General features: G+C 41.9%; 1 protein-coding gene across 1 annotated transcript in view; it reads right to left on the bottom strand.

Moving 5' to 3' along the window:
* The window catches only part of tnfrsf21 (TNF receptor superfamily member 21), a 57,134-nt gene that overhangs the window by 15,770 nt on the left and 16,293 nt on the right, over window positions 1-25,071 (bottom strand). Inside the window, exon 4 of the mRNA XM_033021293.1 lies at window positions 21,466-21,731. Coding sequence (XP_032877184.1) covers window positions 21,466-21,731 — 266 coding nt within the window. The remainder of the gene's footprint in view (window positions 1-21,465; window positions 21,732-25,071) is intronic.

The following is a 25,071-nucleotide window of genomic DNA, read 5'->3' on the forward strand; positions in this document are numbered from 1 at the left end:
TGGGGAGAGGGGGAGCAAGAGCAGAACTATGGGGCACAGAGGAGACATGGGTGAGGGATCCATCTATGACAGCAATGGGCCCGTCTCACAGGCGATTTTTCAGGCGACTGCCGGCGACTGTTAAGTCGTAGCAGGTCACTGAAAAACCAACTGGAACAGCGACTGTCAGGGTGGAACTCACACAAATCGCTTCCTTCACCAGCCAGTTACGCAGGTGGGGGACAGGGCTAGAGGGGGAGCACTGTCTGAGTGAGATTCACACGGTGCAAAGCCAATGTGATACAGACACACACCAGGATGAACAGGAAGGTTGGCGCTGTAATTAATATGGTGAAAGCACAGTGTACGGGAAGGATCACTTAAGTCCTTTAACAGAGGAGGGAGAAGGGGTGGGGAGAAGGAGTGGAGACAACTTTTAAGAAGCCAGAGATACACGGCTGTGAAGCTTGGCGGACATTAACATTAACGGTCGGTAATCCTTGGTTCTGAAAACTACTGTTTACGGTTTTTTGTCTCCCAATGAGCCAATGAAATACACCGGTCAGCACTGGCGACAACCTACGAGAACCTTCAACCTCCTGGCGACCCACTACCACTGCACCTAAGACATTAAGGAAGTAGCCCCAAAAATAGTGGATGCATTAGTGATAATTTTTCAAAACTCTTTAGATTCTGGAGTAGTTCCTGAGGATTGGAGGGTAGCTAATGTAACCCCACTTTTTAAAAAGGGAGGGAGAGAGAAAACAGGGAATTACAGACCAGTTAGTCAAACATCGGTAGTGGGGAAACTGCTAGAGCCAGTTATTAAAGATGAGATAGCAGCACATTTGGAAAGTGGTGAAATCATTGGACAAAGTCAGCATGGATTTATGAAAGGTAAATCATGTCTGACGAATCTTATAGAATTTTTCGAGGATGTAACTAGTAGAGTGGATAAGGGAGAACCAGTGGATGTGTTATATCTGGACTTTCAGAAGGCGTTCGACAAGGTCCCACATAAGAGATTAGCATACAAACTTAATGCACACGGTATTGGGGGTTCAGTATTGATGTGGATAGAGAACTGGCTGGCAGACAGGAAGCAAAGAGTAGGAGTAAACGGGTCCTTTTCACAATGGCAGGCAGTGACTAGTGGGGCACCGCAAGGCTCAGTGCTGGGACAATATATATTAATGATTTGGACGAGGGAATTGAATGCAACATCTCCAAGTTTGCGGATGACACTAAGCTGGGGGACAGTGTTAGCTGTGGGGAGGATGCTAGGAGGCTGCAAGGTGACTTGGATAGGCTGGGTGAGTGGGCAAATGCATGGCAGATGCAGTATAATGTGGATAAATGTGAGGTTATCCACTTTGGTGACAAAAACAGGAAAGTAGATAATTATCCGAATGGTGGCCGATTAGGAAAAGGGGAGATGCAACGAGACCTGGGTGTCATGGTACACCAGTCATTGAAACTAGGCATGCAGGTGCAGCAGGCAGTGAAGAAAGCGAATGGTATGTTAGCATTCGTAGCAAAAGGATTTGAGCACAGGAGCAGGGAGGCTCTACTGCAGTTGTACAGGGTCTTGGTGAGACCACAGCTGGAGTATTGCGTAAACAGTTTTGGTCTCCTAATCTGAGGAAAGGCATTCTTGCCATAGAGGGAGTACAGAGAAGGTTCACCAGACTGATTCCTGGGATGTCAGGACTTTCATATGAAGAAAGACTGGATAGACTCGGCTTGTACTCGCTAGAATTTAGAAGATTGAGGGGGGATCTTACAGAAACTTACAAAATTCTTAAGGGGTTGGACAGGCTAGATGCAGGAAGATTGTTCCCGATGTTGGGGAAGTCCAGAACAAGGGGTCACAGTTTAAGGATAAGGGGGAAATCTTTTAGGACCGAGATGAGAAAAACATTTTTCACACAGAGTGGTGAATCTCTGGAATTCTCTGCCACAGAAGGTAGTTGAGGCCAGTTCATTGGCTATATTTAAAAGGGAATTAGATGTGGCCCTTGTGGCTAAAGGTATCAGGGGGTATGGAGAGAAGGCAGGTACAGGATACTGAGTTGGATGATCAGCCATGATCATATTGAATGGTGATGCAGGCTCGAAGGGCCGAATGGCCTACTCCTGCACCTATTTTCTATGTTTCTATAAGAATTCTCGCTACTCTCCATGGCAACTAATTACGAGAATGCGGGAACTACTCGTAACCATGCAGGCGACACCCCGGCAACCTTCAGCGAATATGTGGTGACCTCATAGTCACTTGTAGTCGTCTAAAATGTTGCGTAAGTGGGACAGGCTCATATGGAGGAGGAAACCACTGTTACCAAAGAAATACTACATCTCAGATGACCTTGGGAACAGATGAGGAGGAAATGGAGAAATTAAGGGTGGGGGAAAGTGTTCTCGCAAATTCATCTTAAACTTGGTTCTCAACATAGTTCCTGAAGATGATATTATTTTTCATAATTATCCTGAACCAAATAAGAGTCAACATAATTCAAAACTGCATGTTTATGAACAGTTTCTCTGCAAAAGAATTACTCATAATGGACAATGATACTGTTTGATGAGGTGATATAATACTTTCAAAATACACCCTAGAACACATTATCACTTCTTCACAAGACTAATGAGGAGAAAATGTTCTTGCAGGGTGTGGCAAATCTTTACAATTCTCTATCCCAGAGGGCTCCACAGACTAAGTCATTCAGTACAGTGACTGATAGATTTCCACACATTTAAGGAATCAAGAGAAAGGGTGATAATGTAGGAAGCAGTTGAGGCAGAAGCTGAACATGCACACAAAAGATTCTACAAACAGAAAGTGCACCAATAAGAGATTGAGTCGAAGAGAAGTCGAGACAAATCGGAGTTGGAAGGGGTGGCTAAATATTGGCCCGAGTCAAAATGATGTGTCGACATCATATGTGGAGCGTTCCATAACAGCCTAGCAATAATTTGTCTGCCTACGTTTTGACAACTGGCAGTCAGGGAACATATGAAGTCCCAAGGAGGATTTTTTTTTTTAAAGCAAAAAGGTAATATTTTAAGACTTTCTCATTGGCACATATGCCATAACAGAAAATAATACTCTAGAAACGCTGAATGATTTTAGAAGGAAGCAGTGTTCCATTCTGCATTGACATCATAATTTGACACTTAGCCTTCCCTTGCATTGCTGGAGAAGAAACAATGGTCCTACATCTCAGTTAATCTACAATTCAAACTGGAGGGCAGAATTCGTTTTTCTACCAACATGTGCTGTCAAGCTAGTATTACTCCCAAGAGCAGCAAGAGTCCAGAATTATTCTAACAGCAAAGCAGAAATAAATGGGTTTAAAATGACATTTAAAAAAAGGTACATTTGATCTTTTAATTTCTGGTAAATTCAAAAAGAGAGTTTGCAAATACAAATGTAAATGTATACTTACAGGGGATAACTTCTTGGTAGAAATACCAGCTGGAAATGAGTGATTGGGTAAATACAAGATAATTTCTTATTATATTTCCCTATCCCCTTTTGCAACCAGCAAAAATAGATGGAGGCCAATGACAGGTTTAGAGCACTGGGCCAGACTTGAATTAGTCTAAACACAAGGCTTCTGTTTACAGTACAAATTAAGCCACATGGTTCAGGCATCAGCAGGAAATTGAAAGCAGCGCATTTACGCAACTGCTTAAAACCATTTAAATTGGATAATCGACTTCAGAGGCTCTGGAAATGCCATCTTCAAATCTGAATTTTATGGATGAAAGTTCTCACGCACAACACCGTATCATGAAAGCTTAAGCAAAGTGGCTCCACTGAAAAGTTATATTGGTTATACTGCCACAGGCCACTACATTATGAATTTATCCTTCAGCTAAAATCTTTGGCCAATGTCTTGTTTCTTCCAGCTTATATATATACAACGTGTCCGATACCAGTAAGTTTATCTGTATATCAGCTCTAAGCAGACGTTAAAACGGTCCATAATGCAGAACTCCCTTTATATTATATCCATAATGGAATAAAAACATCAAGGCTAATGACACTGACCGGTATAAATGGCACAAATAAAACTGTGGCCTCTGGCAAGGAGAGAAAGATCCACAGTTAATGCAGAAATCCAAGATATGGGTTGCTTATGATGCACTGCTTTGCCCCCACACAATGGGATCACTTTTGCTTTACCATCAAAATACATAAAATGAGGAAGTTCCACTCATAATCAAATTAACCACTCCAAAAGCAAATAGAAGTATCCAGTTTCAGTTGTGTGCGTTCTTTTAACACCAGGATAAATGCATTACTGCAAGCCAACTTGCTTGGAACTGAAAACTCACTCAGGTATTTATCGATTGTATTTTTTAGAGAGCAACAAACTTTCACTTGTTAAAAAACCCTACCTTTTCTCAGTCAAGCCTATTCTCTTTCAATAAACTCTCAGCCACTCTCTCTCCGTATACTTCTCAATAGCTGTTCAGATAAATGGAGCTTTTTCTCTGCTCACTTTGATACCATATGCCCAGCTTCATTCATTCACACATTTCACAATTTGAAGCATATAAGCTGAAAAATACCACACTTGCAGAAACACTACTAATAGATAGAAGGTACACAAAATTGCTGGGGAAACTCAGCGGGTGCAGCAGCATCTATGGAGCGAAGGAAATAGGCGACGTTTCGGGCCGAAACCCTTCTTCAGACTCGGCCCGAAACGTCGCCTATTTCCTTCGCTCCATAGATGCTGCTGCACCCGCTGAGTTTCCCCAGCAATTTTGTGTACCTTCGATATTCCAGCATCTGCAGTTCCCTTTTGAACACTAATAGATAGAAGATGCTTTTTGATGTCTGCTCCACCAAATTACAAGATAATAGGACTTGTACAGGAAAATACCAAAATGTCAAAGATGCGAATCTATCAATTTAAAATGAGCACTTTAGTGGGTAGGTTAGAAGAGACGTTCCGATGAACAGACATCAAAAGTATGAAAATGTTTAAGGCACTCAAGAGATTAGATATTGCAAATTCTACAAGAATAAATATTTGAAGTTAAGGAAGACAATAAGTTGAATTGTATGACAAAACTCGCAAACAAAATAGCTATCATTCATCTGGAGTGAAACCGTAGATCTGTTATCTGTTAACAAATGCCTCAAGCAGAAACAGCTACTTCAATAAAACCAAATCATCAATTGACTAAACTACACTAGAAATTCCTTTACTATGTTTAAACGATAAAAGTTTCTCCACTATTTTATTTTTTAATATTCCATAAACAGTGATCTTCAATTGAGAGGTTCCCAAAACAGTGGCAAAGCGGTAGGGTTGCCGCCATACAATGCCAGACGCCAGGTTAAATCCCGACTACGGGTGCTGGTTGAGTTTGCATGTTCTCCTTCTGACTGAATGGGTCTTCTCCGGGTGCTCTAGTTTCATTTCACATTCCAATAATGTGTAGGTTTGTTGATTTATTGGCTTCTGTAAATTGTCTCTCGTGTGTGTGATAGAACTAGCGTACAGATGATCGCTGGACGACTTGGACTGGGTGGGCCGAGGGGGCTGTTCCCATGCTGCATCTCTAAACTAAACTACTGTTGGGTTTCTGTGTAATAATATGCCAAGTCAGTTTCAGCACTGTTGCAAGATATCTCCATTCCAACTTCAGCAGCCAGCCATCAACACAGAACAAGTGCTGGGGAAGCAGCACTTCTCCAGATATTCAGGAAAAAAGCTACTTTATTAGCACATGGTGGAATGTCAGGCTTTGAGAGTGCTCAGTGGGGCTCGAACAGAGCACATGGAAGCTCATTCTTCATGCATGGATGACTCAGTCCGTACACATTGAAGGAACAGACTATGGTGAGAAACTGAGGTCCCCTGAAGTATACAATCTATGTCTCTCTCTCCACATTTGAGATTTCCCCGAAATGCATAATTAACCTGCAAAGCATGAGATTTGTGGTACGGATCAACAATAGAAAATAAAATTGATTCCTGTGTTACGAAACCAAGAATGATTTTTAACTTGACTTCAAAAATGCAAACCAAACACAAGGACAGAATTAATTAGGATTTGAGATCAGCAAGATCTATTTTGGCAAGGCTGAGCCCACATCTACATAAACAATTCCCCTCAGTGAAAGGGGGGGAAAGGAGGGCTAAACTAAGAGCAACGGCTGAGGTAAACGCGAGGTGCCGTGATAATTCTTCCGCGCCTCTTCCATTTGGTTATTCATTTGCCAAAAGGCTGTGATCCCCACGGCAGCAGGGAGGAGAGTGACAAATCCTCACAGAAAGTCAACTGAAAGTGTTGAAATGTCATTAAAATAAGATATGGGGAATGCTAAGTCCCAAGTGCAAGTAATGTGTTGTGTAGAGGCTGCAGGATGCCATGCAGCAGCTTGACATAAAGTGCAGATTGAGCATTCAAGCTTCAAATACATTATTTCAGGAGAATCATGGTCAGTAAAAGTAAACAAGCACTGAAACAAAATGTCTACTTCCTGACCAGAGGGGTTGGAAAAACAGTGGCCATTGCTGTTGATGCTGCTATTTGGGGAATTAAGTAGGTAAAAAAAAAAAAATTCAAGCATGAACAAAAATCCCACTGAATTGAGGTGTTGAATTTCATTCTGGGAAATAGGCAGCTTGGAAAATGGGTATATTATTGTACATCTCCAGGTTAATTTGTTTTAAACTGTACAGTTCCAGTTTATTCTTAGTGTTCTGTGAAAGCACTCATGGGCACTTCTGTCTCATTCTCATTTCCATAATTACGAGTTGGCTGCCAGAAGCAATCTGCTATCTCCAAATACTCTGCATGCCCACTGTTGACCAATGCAAGCGTCTTCTTTCATCAAGGCAATATTTAATGCTCAAGTCATTACATTCCAGAAAATGACAGAACACAGAAGGATCAATTAACTGGATTGGTCGTACAAATAAATTGAAAAAGACACAGTGCTGGAGTAACTCAGCTTAACGTAGCACCTCCGAAGAAAATGGATAGGTGAAAGTGAAGGGAAAAACGAGTGCGTATACCGGTGGGGCATAGGGAAGGGAAAGCGGGGGGGGGTCAAACAGAAGAGGATGGGAGAAGAAAGGGAAGCTCGAGGTTAGTTACCAAAAATTGGAGAATTCGACATTCATACCATTGGGTTCTAAGATACCCGTGTTACGAGGTGTCGTTCATCCAGTTCTCTGGCAATGGAGATGGAACAGAAGGTTCAGTAGGGAATGGGAAGTTAAAGGGCCTGTCCCACTTGGGCGTTATTTGCGTGTAAATTACGCGACATCATTTACGCGTCATGATACGCGCATGGTGCTTGGTGATGTAGGTAGTCGCGCGCGGCGCCCCAGGATTTGGAATGTACAAAATCTTTGCGCGCCATCTGTGTGACGCGCAAATGACGACCAAGTGTGACAGGCCCTTAAGTTAAAATAGTCAGCCAACAGGTCTGAAAGGTCTCTTCCCGAAATGTCACCTATTCCTTTTTGCCCCAGAGATGCTGCCTGACCTGCTGAGTTGCTCCAGCTTTGTGTGTCTTCAGGAGTCACTATTGGCCTTGGCGGACCAAGCACGTGTTCATTGGTCACCAAGTCTATGCTTAGTTTCACCAATCTATCTATATTACTAAAAGTCTGATCTTGACCGCTTTTGGCCCACTGTGCTGCGATTTCCGAGAGAACGCTGCTACCTACAGCCGTCATTTTTGGCCACCTCACTCAGAGCCCCCCTCCGCCTTCCGGAGAGAGATATTAATGTTTTTTTTTAATTTGCCATTCTCTCTGCTGCCCCTGCTGGCAGCAGGGGGGAGGGACTACAAAACCTGGATGTGTAGTCCCTCACTCAGTCTCTGCCAGACCCAGGAAGCGAGAGGGTCACGGCTCTCTGAGCTGCGAATAACACTGAACGCACGTCTACTCCACGGTGAGTCCCCTTGTGATGCGGCTGTAAAGTGGCTGCTGCCCAATTGTTTGCCTCGCCTTTTTTTAAAGTTTGTGTTCACAAAATGAATTTTGGTTGTCAGGTGGCTGCAGCCCAATTGTTTGCCTTGGCTTGGCTTTTAAAATCGTTGCAACAGTTGGATGCCAGCCCAAGAATCCATTTGGCCCACAATGTCTATACTAGCCCTCTGAAAACCAGTACCTTCAGCCCGCAACACCCGTACTAGCGCAACAGACAGACTCCCACTGGCGAGCAATATTGGAATTGGTGGAGAGGTGGAATATTGCGTTGGTGACCAGCCCTCCCATGTGATGCTGGGACCCAACGGGTCCCACTTAGTCTAGTATATATTAAAAAACTATCACTTGCCAGGCTTTGTCCTGCTTCCCCTCCTCTCTTCCAACATTCCACCCCCTCCCATTACAATCAGTTTGAAGGGACCAGACCTGAAACTTTACCAATCCATACTCTCCAGATCTGCTGCCCGACTCACTGTTATTCCAGCATTTCATTGCAAACCCAGTATCTGCATGTATGCAGGCACAGTGGGCTGAAGGCCTTATTTCCAGCCTATATCTCAATACTAAACTAAAATAGCTTCCCCTTCCTCCATTTCCTCAATACAGTGACTCATGCTGTTGGTGATGTACACATCAGCACCAGCAGCACCCATTCCAGTACATCTACTGTTCTTAAAAGCAGGTTAACAATTACATATTGAATCAAAAGCATCAGTCATGCTAGATATTCATACCCAAAGATATTATCCAGGGACTCTTACTAGAAAATATAACAAGAGAAACACCCAAGGGTACCTGAACTACATCAGCACCAGAGATTACATAAATATGTTTTCCTATATTATCAAAAACAAAAATTGCATCATGGAAACTGTACATCCATCCCAACCCATTTGACACTAGTGTTTACCTACTATACGAACAAATAGCTTTCAGCATATTTATTCACCATACACTACAGACAACCTTACAATAAATTGACTAATTCATGATGCAAATAACATATCATTTATGGTTGAAGACAACAATTTCCAAGGTCCCAGTATGTAGTAACAAGGGTTCCTAGGCAGGCATATGAAGTTCAATAATGCTTTTGATTATGGGCGCTCTAAAGTAGGGCTACTTGCTAACTATTCCAGTGTTAAGTTTAATTTGCAACTCTTCTCAGAATAAAACAACCTACAACCACTTGCATGACCTGGACAACATTCAGGTTTGGGGCAACATCTGGAAGGTATTTTTTTAAGAGATAAAGGATAACAAGGAGAAAGCTAGCACAGGGAGTTGTGTTTCAATAGCCAGCCTTAATTACATAGAAAATAGGTGCAGGAGTAGGTCATTCGGCCCTTCAAGCCTGCACCGCCATTCAATATGATCATGGCTGATCATCCAGCTGCTTCCATCTTCTGTTTTCCAGAATGCCCAGTCAGTCTACACCTCCATCCCCCACCAGGAGGGTCTTAAAGCCCTCAGTTTCTTCCTCGATCGCAGAACCAGCTAATTCCCGTCTACTAATACTCACCTCCGCCTTACAGAACTGGTCCTGACCCTCAACAACGTCTCCTTCGACTCCTCCCACTTCCTCCAAATCCAAGGCGTAGCTATGGGCACTCGCATGGGCCCCAGCTATGCCTGCCTCTTTGTAGGATACATCGAACAATCACTGATCCACGCGTACACTGGCCCTAACCCCGAACTCTACCTCTGCTACATTGACTGCACCAGTGCTGCCTCCTGCACCCATGCTGAACTCACTGACTTCATCAACATCACAACTAATTACCATCCTGCACTGAAATTCACTTGGACCATCTCCAACATCTCTATACCGTTTCTGGATCGCACCACTTCCATCACAGGAGACAGACTATTGACAGACATCGACTACAAACCTACTGATTCCAATAGCTATCTAGACAACACTTCTTCCCATCCTGCTTCCTGTAAAGACTCTATCCCCATCTCCCAATTCCTCCGTCTACGCCGCATCTGCGCCCAGGATGAGGTTTTCCCCTACTCGATCATCGGAGATGTCCTCATTCTTCAGGAAACGGGGGTTCCCCACTTCCATTATAGATGAGGCTCTCACTAAGGTATCCTCGAAACCCCCCATTTCCAGAGTCCCCCTTGTCCTCACCTTCCACTCCATCAGCCGTCACATACAGCATATAATCCTCCAACACCACCTCCAACGGGTTCCCACTACTGGCCACATCTTCCAATCTCCATCCCTTTCTGCTTTCCGCAGAGACCGTTCCTTCCGCAACTCCCTGGTCAACTCGTCCCTTCCCACCCAAACCACCCCCTCCCCAGGTACTTTCCACTGCAAACGCAGGAGATGCAACACCTGTCTCTTCACCTCCCCCCTCGACTCCATCCAAGGACCCAGACAGTCTTTTCAGGCGAGACAGAGGTTCACTTGCACCTCCTCCAACCTCATCTAATGTATCCACTGGTCCAGGTGTCAACTTCCGTACATCGGCGAGACCAAACGCAGGCTTGGCGATCATTTCGTTGAACACCTCCGCTCAGTCCGCCTTAACCTACCTGATCTCCCAGTTGCTCGGCACTTTAACTCCCCCTCCCATTCCCAATCTGACCTTTGTCCTGGGCCTCCTCCATTGTCAGAGTGAGGCCCATTGCAAATTGAAGGAACAGCACCCTACCTTTATATTTCGCTTGGGTAGCTTGCACCCCAGCGGTATGAACATTGACTTCTCTAACGTCAAATAGCCCTTGGTTTCCCTCTCTCTCTCTCTCGATCCCCTCCCCCTTCACAGTTCTCCCACCACTTTTACTGTCTCTGACTACATTCTATCTCTGTCCCGCCCACTACCCTGGCATCAGTCTAAAGGTATCTTTGGTCTAAAGGGCTTCAACCCGAAACGTCACCCATTCCTCTCCAGAGATGCTGCCTGTCCCACTGAGTTACTCCAGCATTTTGTGTCTATCTTCAATTTAAACCAGCATCTACAGTTCTTTCCTACACATCCTATCCATTTTCCTTAATATCGACAACGTAAAATTACATCAAGATAATAAATCCCCATATCGTGAATGACACCACTGTCACCAATTTCCCAATATTACTTTACGTAGGACCAAATCAAACATTAATAAATATCAACTGGTGACCCTGGCAAATGCAATAATATTTGCTTAGGTAAGGGCAGTGAACCAGTCTTTGGCTTCTGCACTCAAATTTTACCCAATATTTAAATATAAACCAATGATGAAAGCATGCCAAAATGTTTTTCATTCAATGCTGCTAATGCAATTTAATTTAATCAGAGCAATATGCAATTGGTTTTGTTTCCTGGCTTAGGAACTTTCATGAAGTGTTCTTAAATGAGAGTTGCATCGTGTCCTTCTCACAAATAATTACAACAGAGCACTCCCAAATAAATAGTTCAAGACAATTTCCTACCACAGGTCAGGAATTCCAGGCTTACAAACACTAATTATTTCGGTAAAACAATTTTCACATATTCACCTCGTGAATTTTATACATTGACACAAATAAGGAACTCAAGCACATTAAAAAGCAATACATGTGAGGCAGTAGTGCAGTGACAATCCTCACCTAACACCTGGTTGCCATCCATCAAGAGCAAGGCGGCTCAGGCTAGGGCAGAAGAAAATATTCCAGATCCACTGGAACTCAAGCTTTTTAAATTGACTAAAATTATTCATTAGCCCAACACCACAAGTACAAAAAGACGAGTCAGTGATTTTTTAACAATTTTTTAACAACAAGAAGTGCTGAGTGAATAAATCATGTTAACATTCTTCAGAGCATGGTAGCATTATACGAGCCCATCTCGTCAATCGATCACTCAGCATATTAAGAAACTGATGAGCTCACTGAATAAATGAGATTGAGCCCCACAAAACCCACCTGAAATTAATAATGCATGCACCGGAAGTACACACACCTCTGAACACAATGTTCCAATAGAGCCAAATGACCAGTTAAGTCAAGTCATGGTCACAAAAACTAGAAAAGGAACCTATCCAGCCAAATCCAACTATCAGTCTGAAGAAGGGTTTCGACCCGAAACGTCCCCCATTCCTTCTCTCCAGAGATGCTGCGTTACTCCAGCATTGTGTCTACATACCCAGCCAAATATCACATAATCCATCCAATCTCAATCAGCAAACAAGGATAAGAGGCACAGGAGGTTCAGAAAAAATACATGTATTAAAAGAGTTCTGAAGAAGGGTCTCGACCCGAAACGTTGTCTATATCCTTCGCTCCATAGATGCTGCCTCACCCACTGAGTTTCTCCAGCATTTTTGTCTATCTTGTATTAAGAGTTCTGTTCTTCTGGGACATTGGTGACAAAGAGCAACGGTGGCACCCATCTAGTGATAACCAGAAAATCCTAGGTTGTGGCACATCAGGAAAAGCAAGTCACATCCAAACACTACCTCATTCTTTTATTCTAATCTACAGTGACTATGATGTCAAGCAACACAATCAATTGGAGGGGCGAATTATGAGTGACTGGTCTTGACATCAGGACATTATGTGGCCAAATATGGGATCAAGGAAACTCAGTAAAATAGAAATCTACAGCCAAACAGAAACCTTTCCACAGACTGAAACTAGATCTTACATAAAGGACAGTGGCTGCGGAAAGTTAATCATCTTAATCCCTGGGTTAACCTTTTTCATTTTCAATTGCTTCATTAATAACATTCCTTCAATCATTGTTGAAGAACAGAATTAAACATTGTACAATTAAAAATCCAGTTGACTGCAGCAAGACCAAGATAACATTCAGACCTGTACTGGTGAGCACCACAAATTACATCAACATGAGTGCACTCCACAAGTTATACCGACGTTCAACAGTGGTACCAGTGCTGAACCTTGCATGAAAACCCTGGGAGTCACCTGTGACCAAAAGCCTCACTGGATGTGGCATTTCAGTTATGTAGCTACAGGAACAGGTCAAAGGCCGGGTACCCTGATGTGAGTGACTCACCTCTTGACTACAAGAGGCGCAGATTAGCCTCACATGCTTTGATCAGTACAGCTCCAATAATACAAAAGAGGCTTAGAGGAAAACGCAAGTCACATCTAATCCACCACCCAACACTGCCACAACCTCTGAAAACCTGTCATCTGTGGCTGCAGTTTGTGTATCTGCAAATTGCCAAGATTTATGGCAGCAGCTCCTCAGGGCAATCAGGGATGAACGATAGATACTGTGCTGACAGTGATGCAACATCCTGGAAATTAAGTACACTCGCACAAATACAATTGAAAGTATACCCACACAAATACAATTGAAACGAGTGATGCAGTTTCAACACCAAATAAGGTGAACAAAATTCTGCAGTACAAATCAGAAATTCAAAAAAATGTAACTTCAAATAGGGTAGCACAGTGACGCAGCAGTAGAGTTGCTGCCTTACAGCGCCAGAGACTCGGGTTCGATCCTGGCTATGGATACTGTCTGTTTGGAGTTTGTACGTTCTCCCTGTGACCTGCATGGATATTCTCCGAGATCTTCGGTTTCCTCCCACACTCCAAGACGTACAGGTTAGTACGTTAATTGGCTCAGTATAAATGTTTAAATTGTCCCGAGTGTAGGAGAGTGTTAACGTGTGGGGATCGCTGGTTAGTGCGGACTCGGTGGGCCTGTTTCTGCGCCATATCGCTAAACTAAATACTGAGATTTTGTGGAAGTTAGAATGAAGATAGAGATTTCTAAATTGTGGATAACAACAAGACAAACTATGCAAAGTCACAGCTCATGGCTACTGATTTGCCACAGCAGCGGACTTGCACAAGCCACGCTGCCAATCTGTTTCTTCAACGTTAATTTTCTTGCCACTCCTATAAATAAACAAGTGACTCATTACGATCTAAAATATAATGTGCACCTGTTGCTACCTAGTGCTTGGAAACAGAATAGGTTTGTTAAAAAAAGTCACTATAATAGTAAAATAGACTTCTGTTAGCATAAAAATACAAGCAGTTCAGGAGAAAAAAGTTGCACAAGCCGAGTTGTAAAAATCTAGTTTACATTAAGAGCATGGCGAAAAGTGAAAACATTCAGCATGACCTTTTGCAAAATTGGCAATTTGCTTCAACATTCCAACAAAATTCAGAAATTAAGCTTCAACGGTTTTAGAAATGGTATATGTCATGTGATTCCGGTGGCGGCGCCTTGTGGCTGCTGCTCGCCTGCAGTCTGTCTGTCTTTTTTCTTTTTTTTTTGTCTTGTTAGGAGTATGTTTTTGGTTTATTTTTATGTTGTGTATGTGTGGGTGGGGGGGGGGGGGGGGGGGGGGGGGAACTCTTCCTTGAACGGGGACGCGACCTTTTCCTTGTCTTGTCTCCGTTTCATTGGGGCCCAACATCGTGGAGCTGGAGGCCTCCAACTGGAATCGGCCCGAGGGCTCCAGTCATGGAGCCTGCGGACTTATCATCACGGAGCTGGCTGACATCGGAGGCTGTGGTGGCGCTGCGACCCGACTTCGGAGCTTCGGAGGCTTTGGCCACAGGCCCTGTGGACGTTAACATCGGGAGCTCGCAGGTCCCTGGTAGGAGATCGATTTTCGTGAGCTCCCACAACGGCAACTTCACCTGCCCCGAATTGCGGGGTTTGAATCGGCCCGTCGCAGGGCTTTTCATCGCCCGGCGCGGCTTAATCGGCCGCGGGACTTGCCATCGCCCGCCAGGGGCTTTAACATCAAGAGCCTCGATCGCCTCGACGCAGCAGTTTGACTGCCTAATCGCGGGAGAAGAACAGGGAAGAGATAAGACTTTCGCCTTCCATCACAGTGAGGTGGTGTTTGTAGATTCACTGTGATGGATATTTGTGTGGAACTGTGTTAATTGTGTGATTTGTCTTTTTTGCTGTTATGACTGCAGGGAACAAAATTTTGTTCAAACCTTTGTTTGTTTGAATAAAGGCATTTATTCAATGTGACAATAAAGGCATTCTAATTCTAATCTATGTACCGTATTTCCCGGCAATGAAGACACTATTTTTTACCCTAAAATAAGGCCTGAAAAATTACATGCATCTTGGAGGCCGAAGGCTGGACTATGAACAGTCCAACCTTCGGCCTCCAAGACACAGGTAATTTTTCAGGCCTTATTTTAGGATAAAAAATAGTGTCTACATTGCCAGGAAATACTTACATTAGTTCATAGGCCTAAAGCAGGAGTGTCAAACTCATTTTACCTCACTTTAGGTCACGGGCAAAATGCGACTTCATGCCCACTCTGGCATTGGGGAAATCATACCGTGTGGCCAGATTGGACTCCTTCGCAGATCGGATGCGGCCCGCGAGTTTGATACCCCTGGCCTATAGGAGCGTTTCAGTGCTGTACGGCAATCCAATCAGATGCGACATGCATTCGCGTGGGGATTTTCGCCATTTCAAATATCTGGTCTAGGCAGTTTTTGTAATCTTTGTTCCGTGCACAATTAAATGTTATTTTATTCCGAATGCTGTATTTTATATTACCGCACCGGTATACACATTATCTGTGTTTTGCACTGGAAATGGCCGCCACCACGGCTAATGTCTGTTTTTTATTTTTCAAAATGTAGTGACTCAAAATGGGGGTGCGTCTTCATTGCCGGGAAATACGGTCATATTTAATCTGTTAAGGGCAGAATTGGTACATTGGTGGCAGCAGGGGCCTCGGCAGCAGTGGGAACCTCGGTGGCGGTGGGGCCTTGTGATCGACCCGCGATCTGTGGCTGATGTGCGTGGGGAGACTGTTGTGAAGAACAATGGAGGACCCGGCATGGGGGAACCACTGTGAGGGACGATGGGAGAACAAAAGGGACCCTGTATGGGGAAGCATTCTAGTTTAGAATCCTCTGCCCAGTGTATAAGCCTGCATTTGTTTGTTTGGTCATTCGTTCCAGTCAAGCCGCTGTGCACACGGCAGCCAGCCAACAGTCGCTTCTTGTCTTTTCTTTTCTCACTTTTAATTTCAAGTTCTCGTGTTCGTTGTTGTGTGTTGAGACTGTTGGCAGACCAATTCCCCTCCGGGGATGAATAAAATTTTATCATATCGTTATCAAGTGATAATGAGAAAATGCTGCATTGCATGCTATCCAGGCATATGATACCATACAAGAGTACATCAACTGGAGCAAGAGAGAAAATACACAGTGCAGTAGTGTTGCAGATAGAGAAAGAGCAGGGCTGCAACAAGATAGTCTGATAACAGCAGGAAGAACTTGTTGATGAATCTTGCGGTATGTGCTTTCTAGCTTTTGTAACTTCTACTTGGCAGAAGAGGGGAAAAGAATGACCGGGGTTGTGGTCCTTGATTACGTCCGCTGCTTCTCTGTGACTCCATGATGTCTAGATGAAGGTCATAGAACAGATGTGTGTAGGAAGGAACTGCAGATGCTGGCTTAAAACGAAGATAGACACAAAATGCTGGATAAAGTAGCGAGACAGACAGCATCTCTTGAGAGTTACTACAGCATTTTTGTGTCTATCTTCATGATAGAGGGGAGGCTGATTGTGTGAAGGACTTGGATGATGGATTGTTAGAGAATAGTGACACTAAATGGTGCGAGTAGGTGATTAGACTTGTTGGACAAAAATAGCAAGTGCGAGAAATACTCAGTACATCAGACCAGATCTGTTGTAAGAGGAAAAGAAGAGTCAAAAGCAGCATGTGAAACTGCAGTGAGGATGGGGAGAGACATGTTTCCAATTAGGTCACCACGGGGATATGCTGTAAACAGTTATTTGGCCAGGGAGATCTTGTATTGGAGCAAGGTTATTTGGTCAAAGATAGACACAAAAATCTGTTGTAACTCAATGGGTCAGGCAGCATCTCTGGAGAAAAGGAATTGTTGACGTTTCTATGGTCCAGAGATGCTGCCTGACCGGCTGAGTTATTCCAGCTTTCTGTCCATCTTTGGTTTAAACCAGCATCTCTCTCCCGTCGCCGGAGTACCATCACCCGGCGAGAACGGCCGGGAACATCGGGCCCCGTAACGGCGACTGTGGAGGCCACAATAGGTCTGACTCTGGGTGGACAAGAGGATGGGGACTGGACTTTGTGCCTTCCCCCACAGTGGGAACCACTGTGGGGGGATGTTTTTATGTTTTAATGTTAAACTTCTTGAATGCTATGTTGTATTTTTATTAGCGTGCTGCAAGGACATCTGAATTTCACCTGCATAAGGGGATTAATAAAGTAATCTAATCTAATCTGCAGTTCCTTCCTACACAAGGTTATTTGGTCAATGAGTGAATGGGAGCAATTGGAGTGAGCAAATATGGATAAAATAATCTAAAACAAATCCAGCCAACAGAGTTGCAAAATGCAGAGCAGGCGAACAAGACTAAGAGCTCAAGCTGGGCATGTCTTGCACTCTCAGAAGATAAAATAACACACCAAGCTAATATTACAGTTGGATGACTGATATGGCCGACCTGCTGGCTATTTGCAACATTGCGCTTTTGTTTTAGATTTCCACCAGATGCAGTTTAAAAAAAAATGTTGTCCCTTGTTGGAGATTGTCACTGCCTGATGTCCATGTATTATTTGCCATTGGTAGGGTGACAGTGACACTGCTCATGCCTAGGGTCACAATTAAAAATGTTCCTGTTGAAATACTTAGATCTGCACTAAGAATGATTGAATCTTTAGAATGATCTACGCAAGAAGCCGACGAAGATCAGTCACAGTAAATTCATGGCACAGCTCAAGAACTATTTGTATATCAAGGTTGCGAGTTACTGCTGGCCAAGGTAATACCTCACTTATTGAATGGGGAAGCAGATGTGGATGGCCAAATGGGCTAAGCTTACTTTGCTCAATAATTAAAAACACAAATTGATATTCTTTTCCAAGCAATTATTCCTCACAGAAACATTTCAACATTTTAAAAAGACTGCAGCCTTTGCATTAGTCATCTTAAATGGTCAGCGAGTTCTGGTTTTATTGCAAGTCTGCATCAATCATTCTAGTGATCATTTACAGATATTAATTGTTGTTTTATTAACTACAGGGGATGAGGAAGACAAGGGATGAGGACCAGGAAAGTTGTGCCTCAAACACCCCCGACCACTACTACTCCTAGTTTGGATACAAAATGTTGTCCTCGGAAGAGAAAACTAGTAGCCATAGGTTGCCTCTCGGACCATAATAAAATGGATTACCATGCGCATGAACCGATTTTTTTTTAAGCAAAATTAGAACCAAGGAGAATTGTATATGATTTAGAATGAGTAGGTATGTTGCAAAGCCTACCTGAAGCGTCTTTGAAAATCTGCCGGTGCGGGTGTGCGCGATTTTGGCGCCGTTTAGAGGGGGCGGGTTTAAAACGCGATTTTCTCTAGGCTGTTCAAATCGAAAATGTTCAGCCTAGTTAATTATTAACGAAAAATCGCTGGAAGACCCCGTCGCAAAAGCTATTATTAGGTTTAAAGGCCTTGAATAATAGTTATAGTAGTTTAAAAATCAATCTCTAAACCCGCGCCCGACAGCAACCGCAGGGTCTCATAAAGCAAACCACAGAGGTTAGACTGTATATTTTTACATTCAAAAGGGCTTCTAAAGATCCCTTTATACTAAGTTTAATATTGCGAGTAGCTCAATTTGGGCCCATTATATCGCGCAGTATTTTTCTCGGCATTTGGGGCACAAATCTACCGCAATGTGAACGTTCTAAACCAGCGCGTTCCACAGGGACCCACTGGAAAGCTGATTTAAATGGGCATTTATTTACAGCAATTAAACACTAAATTCCTTCCATTTGGTCTATAAATTAATGTAAATGAGATTTAAAAATCATGTTTTATTGTGAATTATTTGTGAATATTATTTGGACATTTAGGCTATTTAAAAATGTTAATCATTTATTAAGAAATGGATAGATGTTTAGATCTAGTAATTGAAGTCTGAAATTAGCTACAATTAGGTAACTAACTAATTATATGCTTTAATTTCAGGTCATCCAAGTAAGATTATTTTATATTTGTTTCAGAATGCTTCAATCTATGATAACTGAAAATTTCATTCAGTTCTCTTAATTTTTAAGAAAGTTATGGGCTTTTGACTGTTCACGATCACAACTTTTTTGTTATGCCCATAGAAAATCAATAGGGAACAAGATGCTCATTTCCGAGTATGAAAATGGCCATAACTTTTTAAATACTTGAGATATGAAAGTGAATTAGGTGTCAAATTAAACTTATTTTTATGCTTTATCTGATGGGATAAATTACAGACTTGATTTTTTAAATCTCAAAATTTTGTAACATTGCTAGAATGAGCACCAATATAATTCAAACTAGTTTAGATCCCCACATTCCTAAGCTGTAAATTGACTTAAAATATTAAAGACAAATACCACCAGTTTTTTTTTTTTTAAACTACATTTTCTGCAACTGCTGAATCATCAGAAAAAGTCCTTTGGCTCACAAAGCCAAATTGGAAGCCCATTTGCCTTTGACAGTAATGAGAATGAACTTGAAGACTGTTGGTATGAACATTGAGGGTGCTAGCTTTCAATGAGAGTGATAATCTTTCACACTACAGACTGCTTCAACTTTCTCATAATGATTCAACTCCACATTTTATGTCTAACTTTCGTCAGATATTGAATACTGATTTTGTCGGCAATAGGCACCATGAAGCACATGGCTTGGAGTGCAAAGCCATTTGGTTTCACTAGCCTTTTCAACTCAAAATCAAATTTAAACTGAAACATGCATTTCTACACAGAACAGCCATGTAATCCGATAAAACAAACAACCCCAATACTGATTTGAAAGAGCTGTTTTCCACATCAAAAAGGTAACAAACACATACAGATTATTTTGATCTTTTGCCTGGAAGCGATGAAATAAATTATTTAAACAGCAACATCAAAATGACTGTGCAGAGAACACTAAACCCATTGTGAATGTTGTTTTACGTTATTGAAACTAGGCAGAGGATGGATGGTGACCACACAATTAAAATGGCACTAGAAAAAGTCCAAATTAATGGTACTATTTCATGACAATATACACTGTAAAATGTTATGAATATTTAATTACATATAATGACCTCAAAATGCCTGACTTTGAAGAGCGATCAATGCATGATGCAGCACAGGATTGAATCGCCCGGTGGGGTAACAACATATCGCCTCAGCGCAGAGGGAGAATGAGGAGGGAAGAGACAGTAACTTTAAGACTTTTGCCTCCATCACAGTGAGGAGGTGCCTGGTGAATTCACTGTGGTGGGTGTTAATTTGTGTTTACTATGTGTTTTGTTGTTTATTAATATATGTATGGCTGCAGGCAACGACATTTCGTTCAGACCGAAAGGTCTGAATGACAAATAAAGGATCTAATCTAATCTATGAGTATCAGTAAGGAATAATAGATTTCCTTTCCGGTAGAGATAAGAGTTTCCAGTAAATATTGGTGGAAGTCCAAAACAGAAAACTTTACTAGAATGGATTGAGGAATGAAGGATTTTAGCATGGACAGGCTGAAGAACCTGGTGTGTTCCCCTCAAATGAATGGAGGCCAGCTAAGAGATGATATGACTGGCGTGCAGAAGATCAAAGGAGGTACACGGCTAAAGGGAGATTATTAACTGGATATTGTTTGAAGATTATGGATCATAAAATAAAAATAATGAACAGGCAACAGGACTAGGTAGGGATGGGAATGATAAAATACATGGATTTCCCTTCCCCCCCCCCATTAAAACCCCCCAGCATATTTACATTTTTTTAAAATGTCTGCAAGGATGGCAAAAATAAATAAATCAGGGGTTTTGAATCACAGATGAGGAAAAGCAATTTGCAGGGCTCCTGGAAAAGAGCAAAGAAATGGGACTGAATGGATTGTTCTACAAGGATATAAATGAATCAAATTGCAGCTTGAGGCCACAAAGATTTCTCTCTATTAATCCATTTCCCAAATCATCCAACAATACTCCTAAATAATGACACTTGTAAAACTCCACTTAAAATACACAATGGATGGGGATCACAGAAAGAGGTCTGGCTGGAGAGCAAAGCAGGGGTGCAGGAAAAGCAGCTGCCAGTCCCCGATTTTTGTGACTCAGGGTATGAGGGTGGGTGGGAGAAAAGGTGCTTGAAAGTGTCCCATTTCCAACTGGCAGGTGCATGCAGCCCTGGATCAACCAATCAATCCACCTCCATCTATCCCACCTATCTGTGAGACACTCGTTTGTATTCACGGTTTGTCCACATGTTGGGATTTGGATCCCGGAGAGGATCTTCTGAACTTAAAACTTATTTATGCTTTTTATTTTGACAATTTGCAGTTCTGTGCAAGTGGGATTAGTGTGAGTGATCTCCCTAGTGGGTGAAATGGCCTCTTGCTGTGTCATAACACTTCATATTCTTTGCAGGCATTGTTTCATCCACATTTATAGCAAGTTGTACATGAAATTTCATCTTGCTTTTTATCTCGTGCTCCCAAACTACCCTTGATTTTCACTTGGTCAAGTACAATACACATCAAGTTGTTCTGAATGGGTACATACCTGGGAGGTATCCTCCATTAGACCCCTGATGTTTTCCACCACATCATTTCGCTTATAGCGGCGAAGAGCACTAATGAGTTTTGCCAGGTTGGCTTCAGGATCTCGAATGGTCCAGTGCTGTAAGGCTGCGTAAGCTCGTTCATGATCTGCCGAATACCCATTGGAGAAAGCTGCTACTTCCCGTTCAGCAGCATTAGCAAGAAACTGATATATGTCCTTCCACTGGCTCCCAATCTGAGCTGCCACAAGTTTCAGAATGTCAACACCTAATTAAAAGAAAATAAATGAGTTAATAACAGCTGCCAATATTAAAGTACCGTTGCCTGTATTCAATGACATTTGGTGATATGCAACTATGCTCAAATCTCAAGAAGAATGTGAAATAATTGCAAACCACCTACAAATACCATTTAATCAAGAAAACCCTGCAGGTTACGACCAAAGCAAACAGAAATATCACAACAAGATATTATTTTGATCAAAATAGAATTAATTCTGACCAATAAGTATGTCAAATATTTCTAGTTCTGCATGTGAACCAAGCCAAGTGAATAAGCATTAATACATTGGGAGTACTGTGAGCAAGTCTGGTTATTCAATTATTTAATCAGCCAAGGGATTAACTCATTGTTCTCCATATCATTTTCCCAATGCCATGTGTATTATTACAAACAAAAGAAAACAGAGTTACCGGTTGCCACCATCTACATTCATCACAAAACTTGCAACTGGTTAACAGACAAAATGTATTTCAGCCCTTCAGGCAGAGAGATCAACAAATTCCAGTCAATAAAATGGTTACATGCAACTCATCCTCCATTTCAAAGGAAGCCTTGTAATTCCAATTAGATATACAAGTACATGACGTCCAAACCATCAATAATGTCAAAGTTAATTTTCCTCAGTTATATAATGGAAATTTCCCAACAACTGGGTAAAAGGACACAACAAGAAAAATACGTTGGCAAATTATCCCACATGCAGATTCCAAAATACATTCAACATTGATGGCATTATTTATCAAACGACAAATCTACATTCCTTATAAGGCTTTTGTCCAAATGACATGCTGCCTCGAGATCAAGGCATCAAACAGCAGTACAATGTTTTCATTGTGCTAATGTTATCATTTGCGATCAAAACCTTTGCATGACTTGCTCCCTTTTTAAAGTGCTTCACATTAAAGGTTATTTAACATTATTATTGAACAGCATAAATTCTTAGAATTGTTTAGATGCCTTGCTCTCATTTTCTTTTAGCGACTTCACTGTACTGACAATAATAAACCTAATCCTAAACACCCCTTCTCCAAAAATCCACTTTTTGGAGAAGAGAAAATCCACCCCTGCTCCAAAAAAGCACACAAAATTGATTTGAAAAAACAGATTTCTAAAAGTGAATAGATGGGAAATGTGTGCAGTTAAGTCACTTTGGAATTTATGAGTATTATAGGAGCTCGTTCGGATGTCCTATTGACTGTTAGTCAAGTGTTCATAAACTGGGGTAGTCAAATATTACTGCTACCTACCTCTTTACTTATTCAATGCCTGACACAGTACCTGGCTTGTCTTTGCTGCCCTTCTTAAATAACAGTTGAATATTAGGTACCCTCCAGTCTTATGGAACTTGACCTGTGGCTAACAGTTATGCAAATATCTCTGTAAAGGCCTCACAATTCATTTCATAGCTTCCCACAAGATCTGGGGATGTCGTTAATCAGGCTCTATTATCCACCTTAACATGAGTGTATGCTTGATTCAATTCAAATTTCCACAAAGATGTGGTAGTAGTGCTTCAAACGTTGGCACAGGGCCACTAAACAAAACAAAACTGCCTTTCTGGCCAACTTTAATAAGTACCCTGTAAGTGTCATTTGGAACTAGTTCCAGGCTTAGGTCCTTGTTGACATGATTGGTACTAAGCGTCAAGATAATCAAGGGGAATTCCTGCCAATTCCACGCCTCTGCAGTGCAATGAGACATCAGCTTCAGTGGCTCATGCTCAGGACAGCAAGGACAGAAAGCCAGCAGTGGGTCAGCGCAGCCCAATGATGGCACTGCCTTTGGTGGGAAAAATACTGAAGCGGAAGGTCACAAAGCAAACAGAAATGACATTTACACATTGTCTGTCATAAAGCTTTTGGTACATTTGTTTAAAATCATAATCAGGAATGTAAGACCCAAAGAAAGCTCTTGCATGATGAATTTAAGGACACGTTTTTAATTTTAAATGAATATTTAAGGAAATTGGCAGCACAGTTAACTGTTTTCTCAATTAACCGCATAACTCTTGCAGTTATTATGCCACTGTAGCTGTGTTCTCTGCCAATGGATAAAGCAAAATTTGCTGTCAAGAGAGATGTAAACAGCTGTGTAGGAAAGAAATGCAGATGCTGGTTTACACAAAGACTTGACACAAAATGCTGGAGTAACTCAGCGGGTCAGGTAGCATCTCTGGAGAAAAGGAATAGGTGATATTTCAGGTGAAGACCATATTCTGGTCTTCACAGCTGTTACTTGCATACCATGGCCATTCTATCCACCTTACCATCCCTCTCCCCATATATTCCAATGGGACCTCTGCATGAACAAAGTATGGGGTCTTTTATCAATATAATTAAACTGTATTTAAATCCACAGTATATCTGTTCGTCAGTTGCAACTGCATTTGGCTATGCTTTGGCAATTGCTTTAAATACTCACTTTCTGCTGAATAACAATGAACGGCACAAGGAGAGATCCTGGCAGAATTTGAAAAATGTGGAAATTTCCCAACAGATGCACCATCTCTCATAAATGAACATGTGACATGGAACAAATAAAACCTTTTAAATCAAGGTTTCCAAACCTGGATTAAATTTACCCCAGGAGGTAAATTTCACCTATCCAGCGGGTGGGTAAATTTGTTGATTCTGGATTTGTGCATATTTTCTCTCTTTGACTGACTGTGTTTGATTCTGGTCTACCTGTACATCACTAGTTGTTCAGAATTAAGTGAAAATACATTGTTATGTACTATTAAAGTTACCTGGGGTAAACGGGACAAAAAATGGTTGGGAACCCCCGTTTTAAATCATACTGCCAAGGTTTGTGTTAAAAAAAACTACCGCTTAGATTTCGTTTCTTGATCTGCACAATTTGGCAAATTGCCACAGCTATTTCTGTTTGCTTCCATGGGATTAATGTATTTGCTTCATTGCTAATTAATATCAAACACAAGTAAAGCATCTAATGAAAAAGCTTTTTGCACAGTGGTCTGGTTACATCAAGGACACTGTTGAGGAGCATCTATTGGTTTCTCTATCAGCAACTGCATAGCAACTGAAGAGTTGATTCCTAGAAAACGCTTATGCTTTAAATATGCGGGCAAACAATACTACTTGTGATCGAACAGAGCAAAATCAAATCTGGTTCAGTTAAATAATTAATCCGAACTAAAAATCGGTAGTAAATGACACGTTTTCACAAACAACTTCAAAATCAAACAGTTATAAGTTGGATTTACAGTTGCAAAACCCAAGTGACCTTCTCTCCTTCAGTTCAAAATGAAAAAACATCCAAAATAAAGAATTAATCCAGTATGAAGATATTCCAAAAAAATAGACAG

This window comes from Amblyraja radiata, chromosome 5, assembly GCF_010909765.2.
Source record: "Amblyraja radiata isolate CabotCenter1 chromosome 5, sAmbRad1.1.pri, whole genome shotgun sequence".
NCBI classification, from domain to species: Eukaryota; Metazoa; Chordata; class Chondrichthyes; order Rajiformes; family Rajidae; genus Amblyraja; species Amblyraja radiata.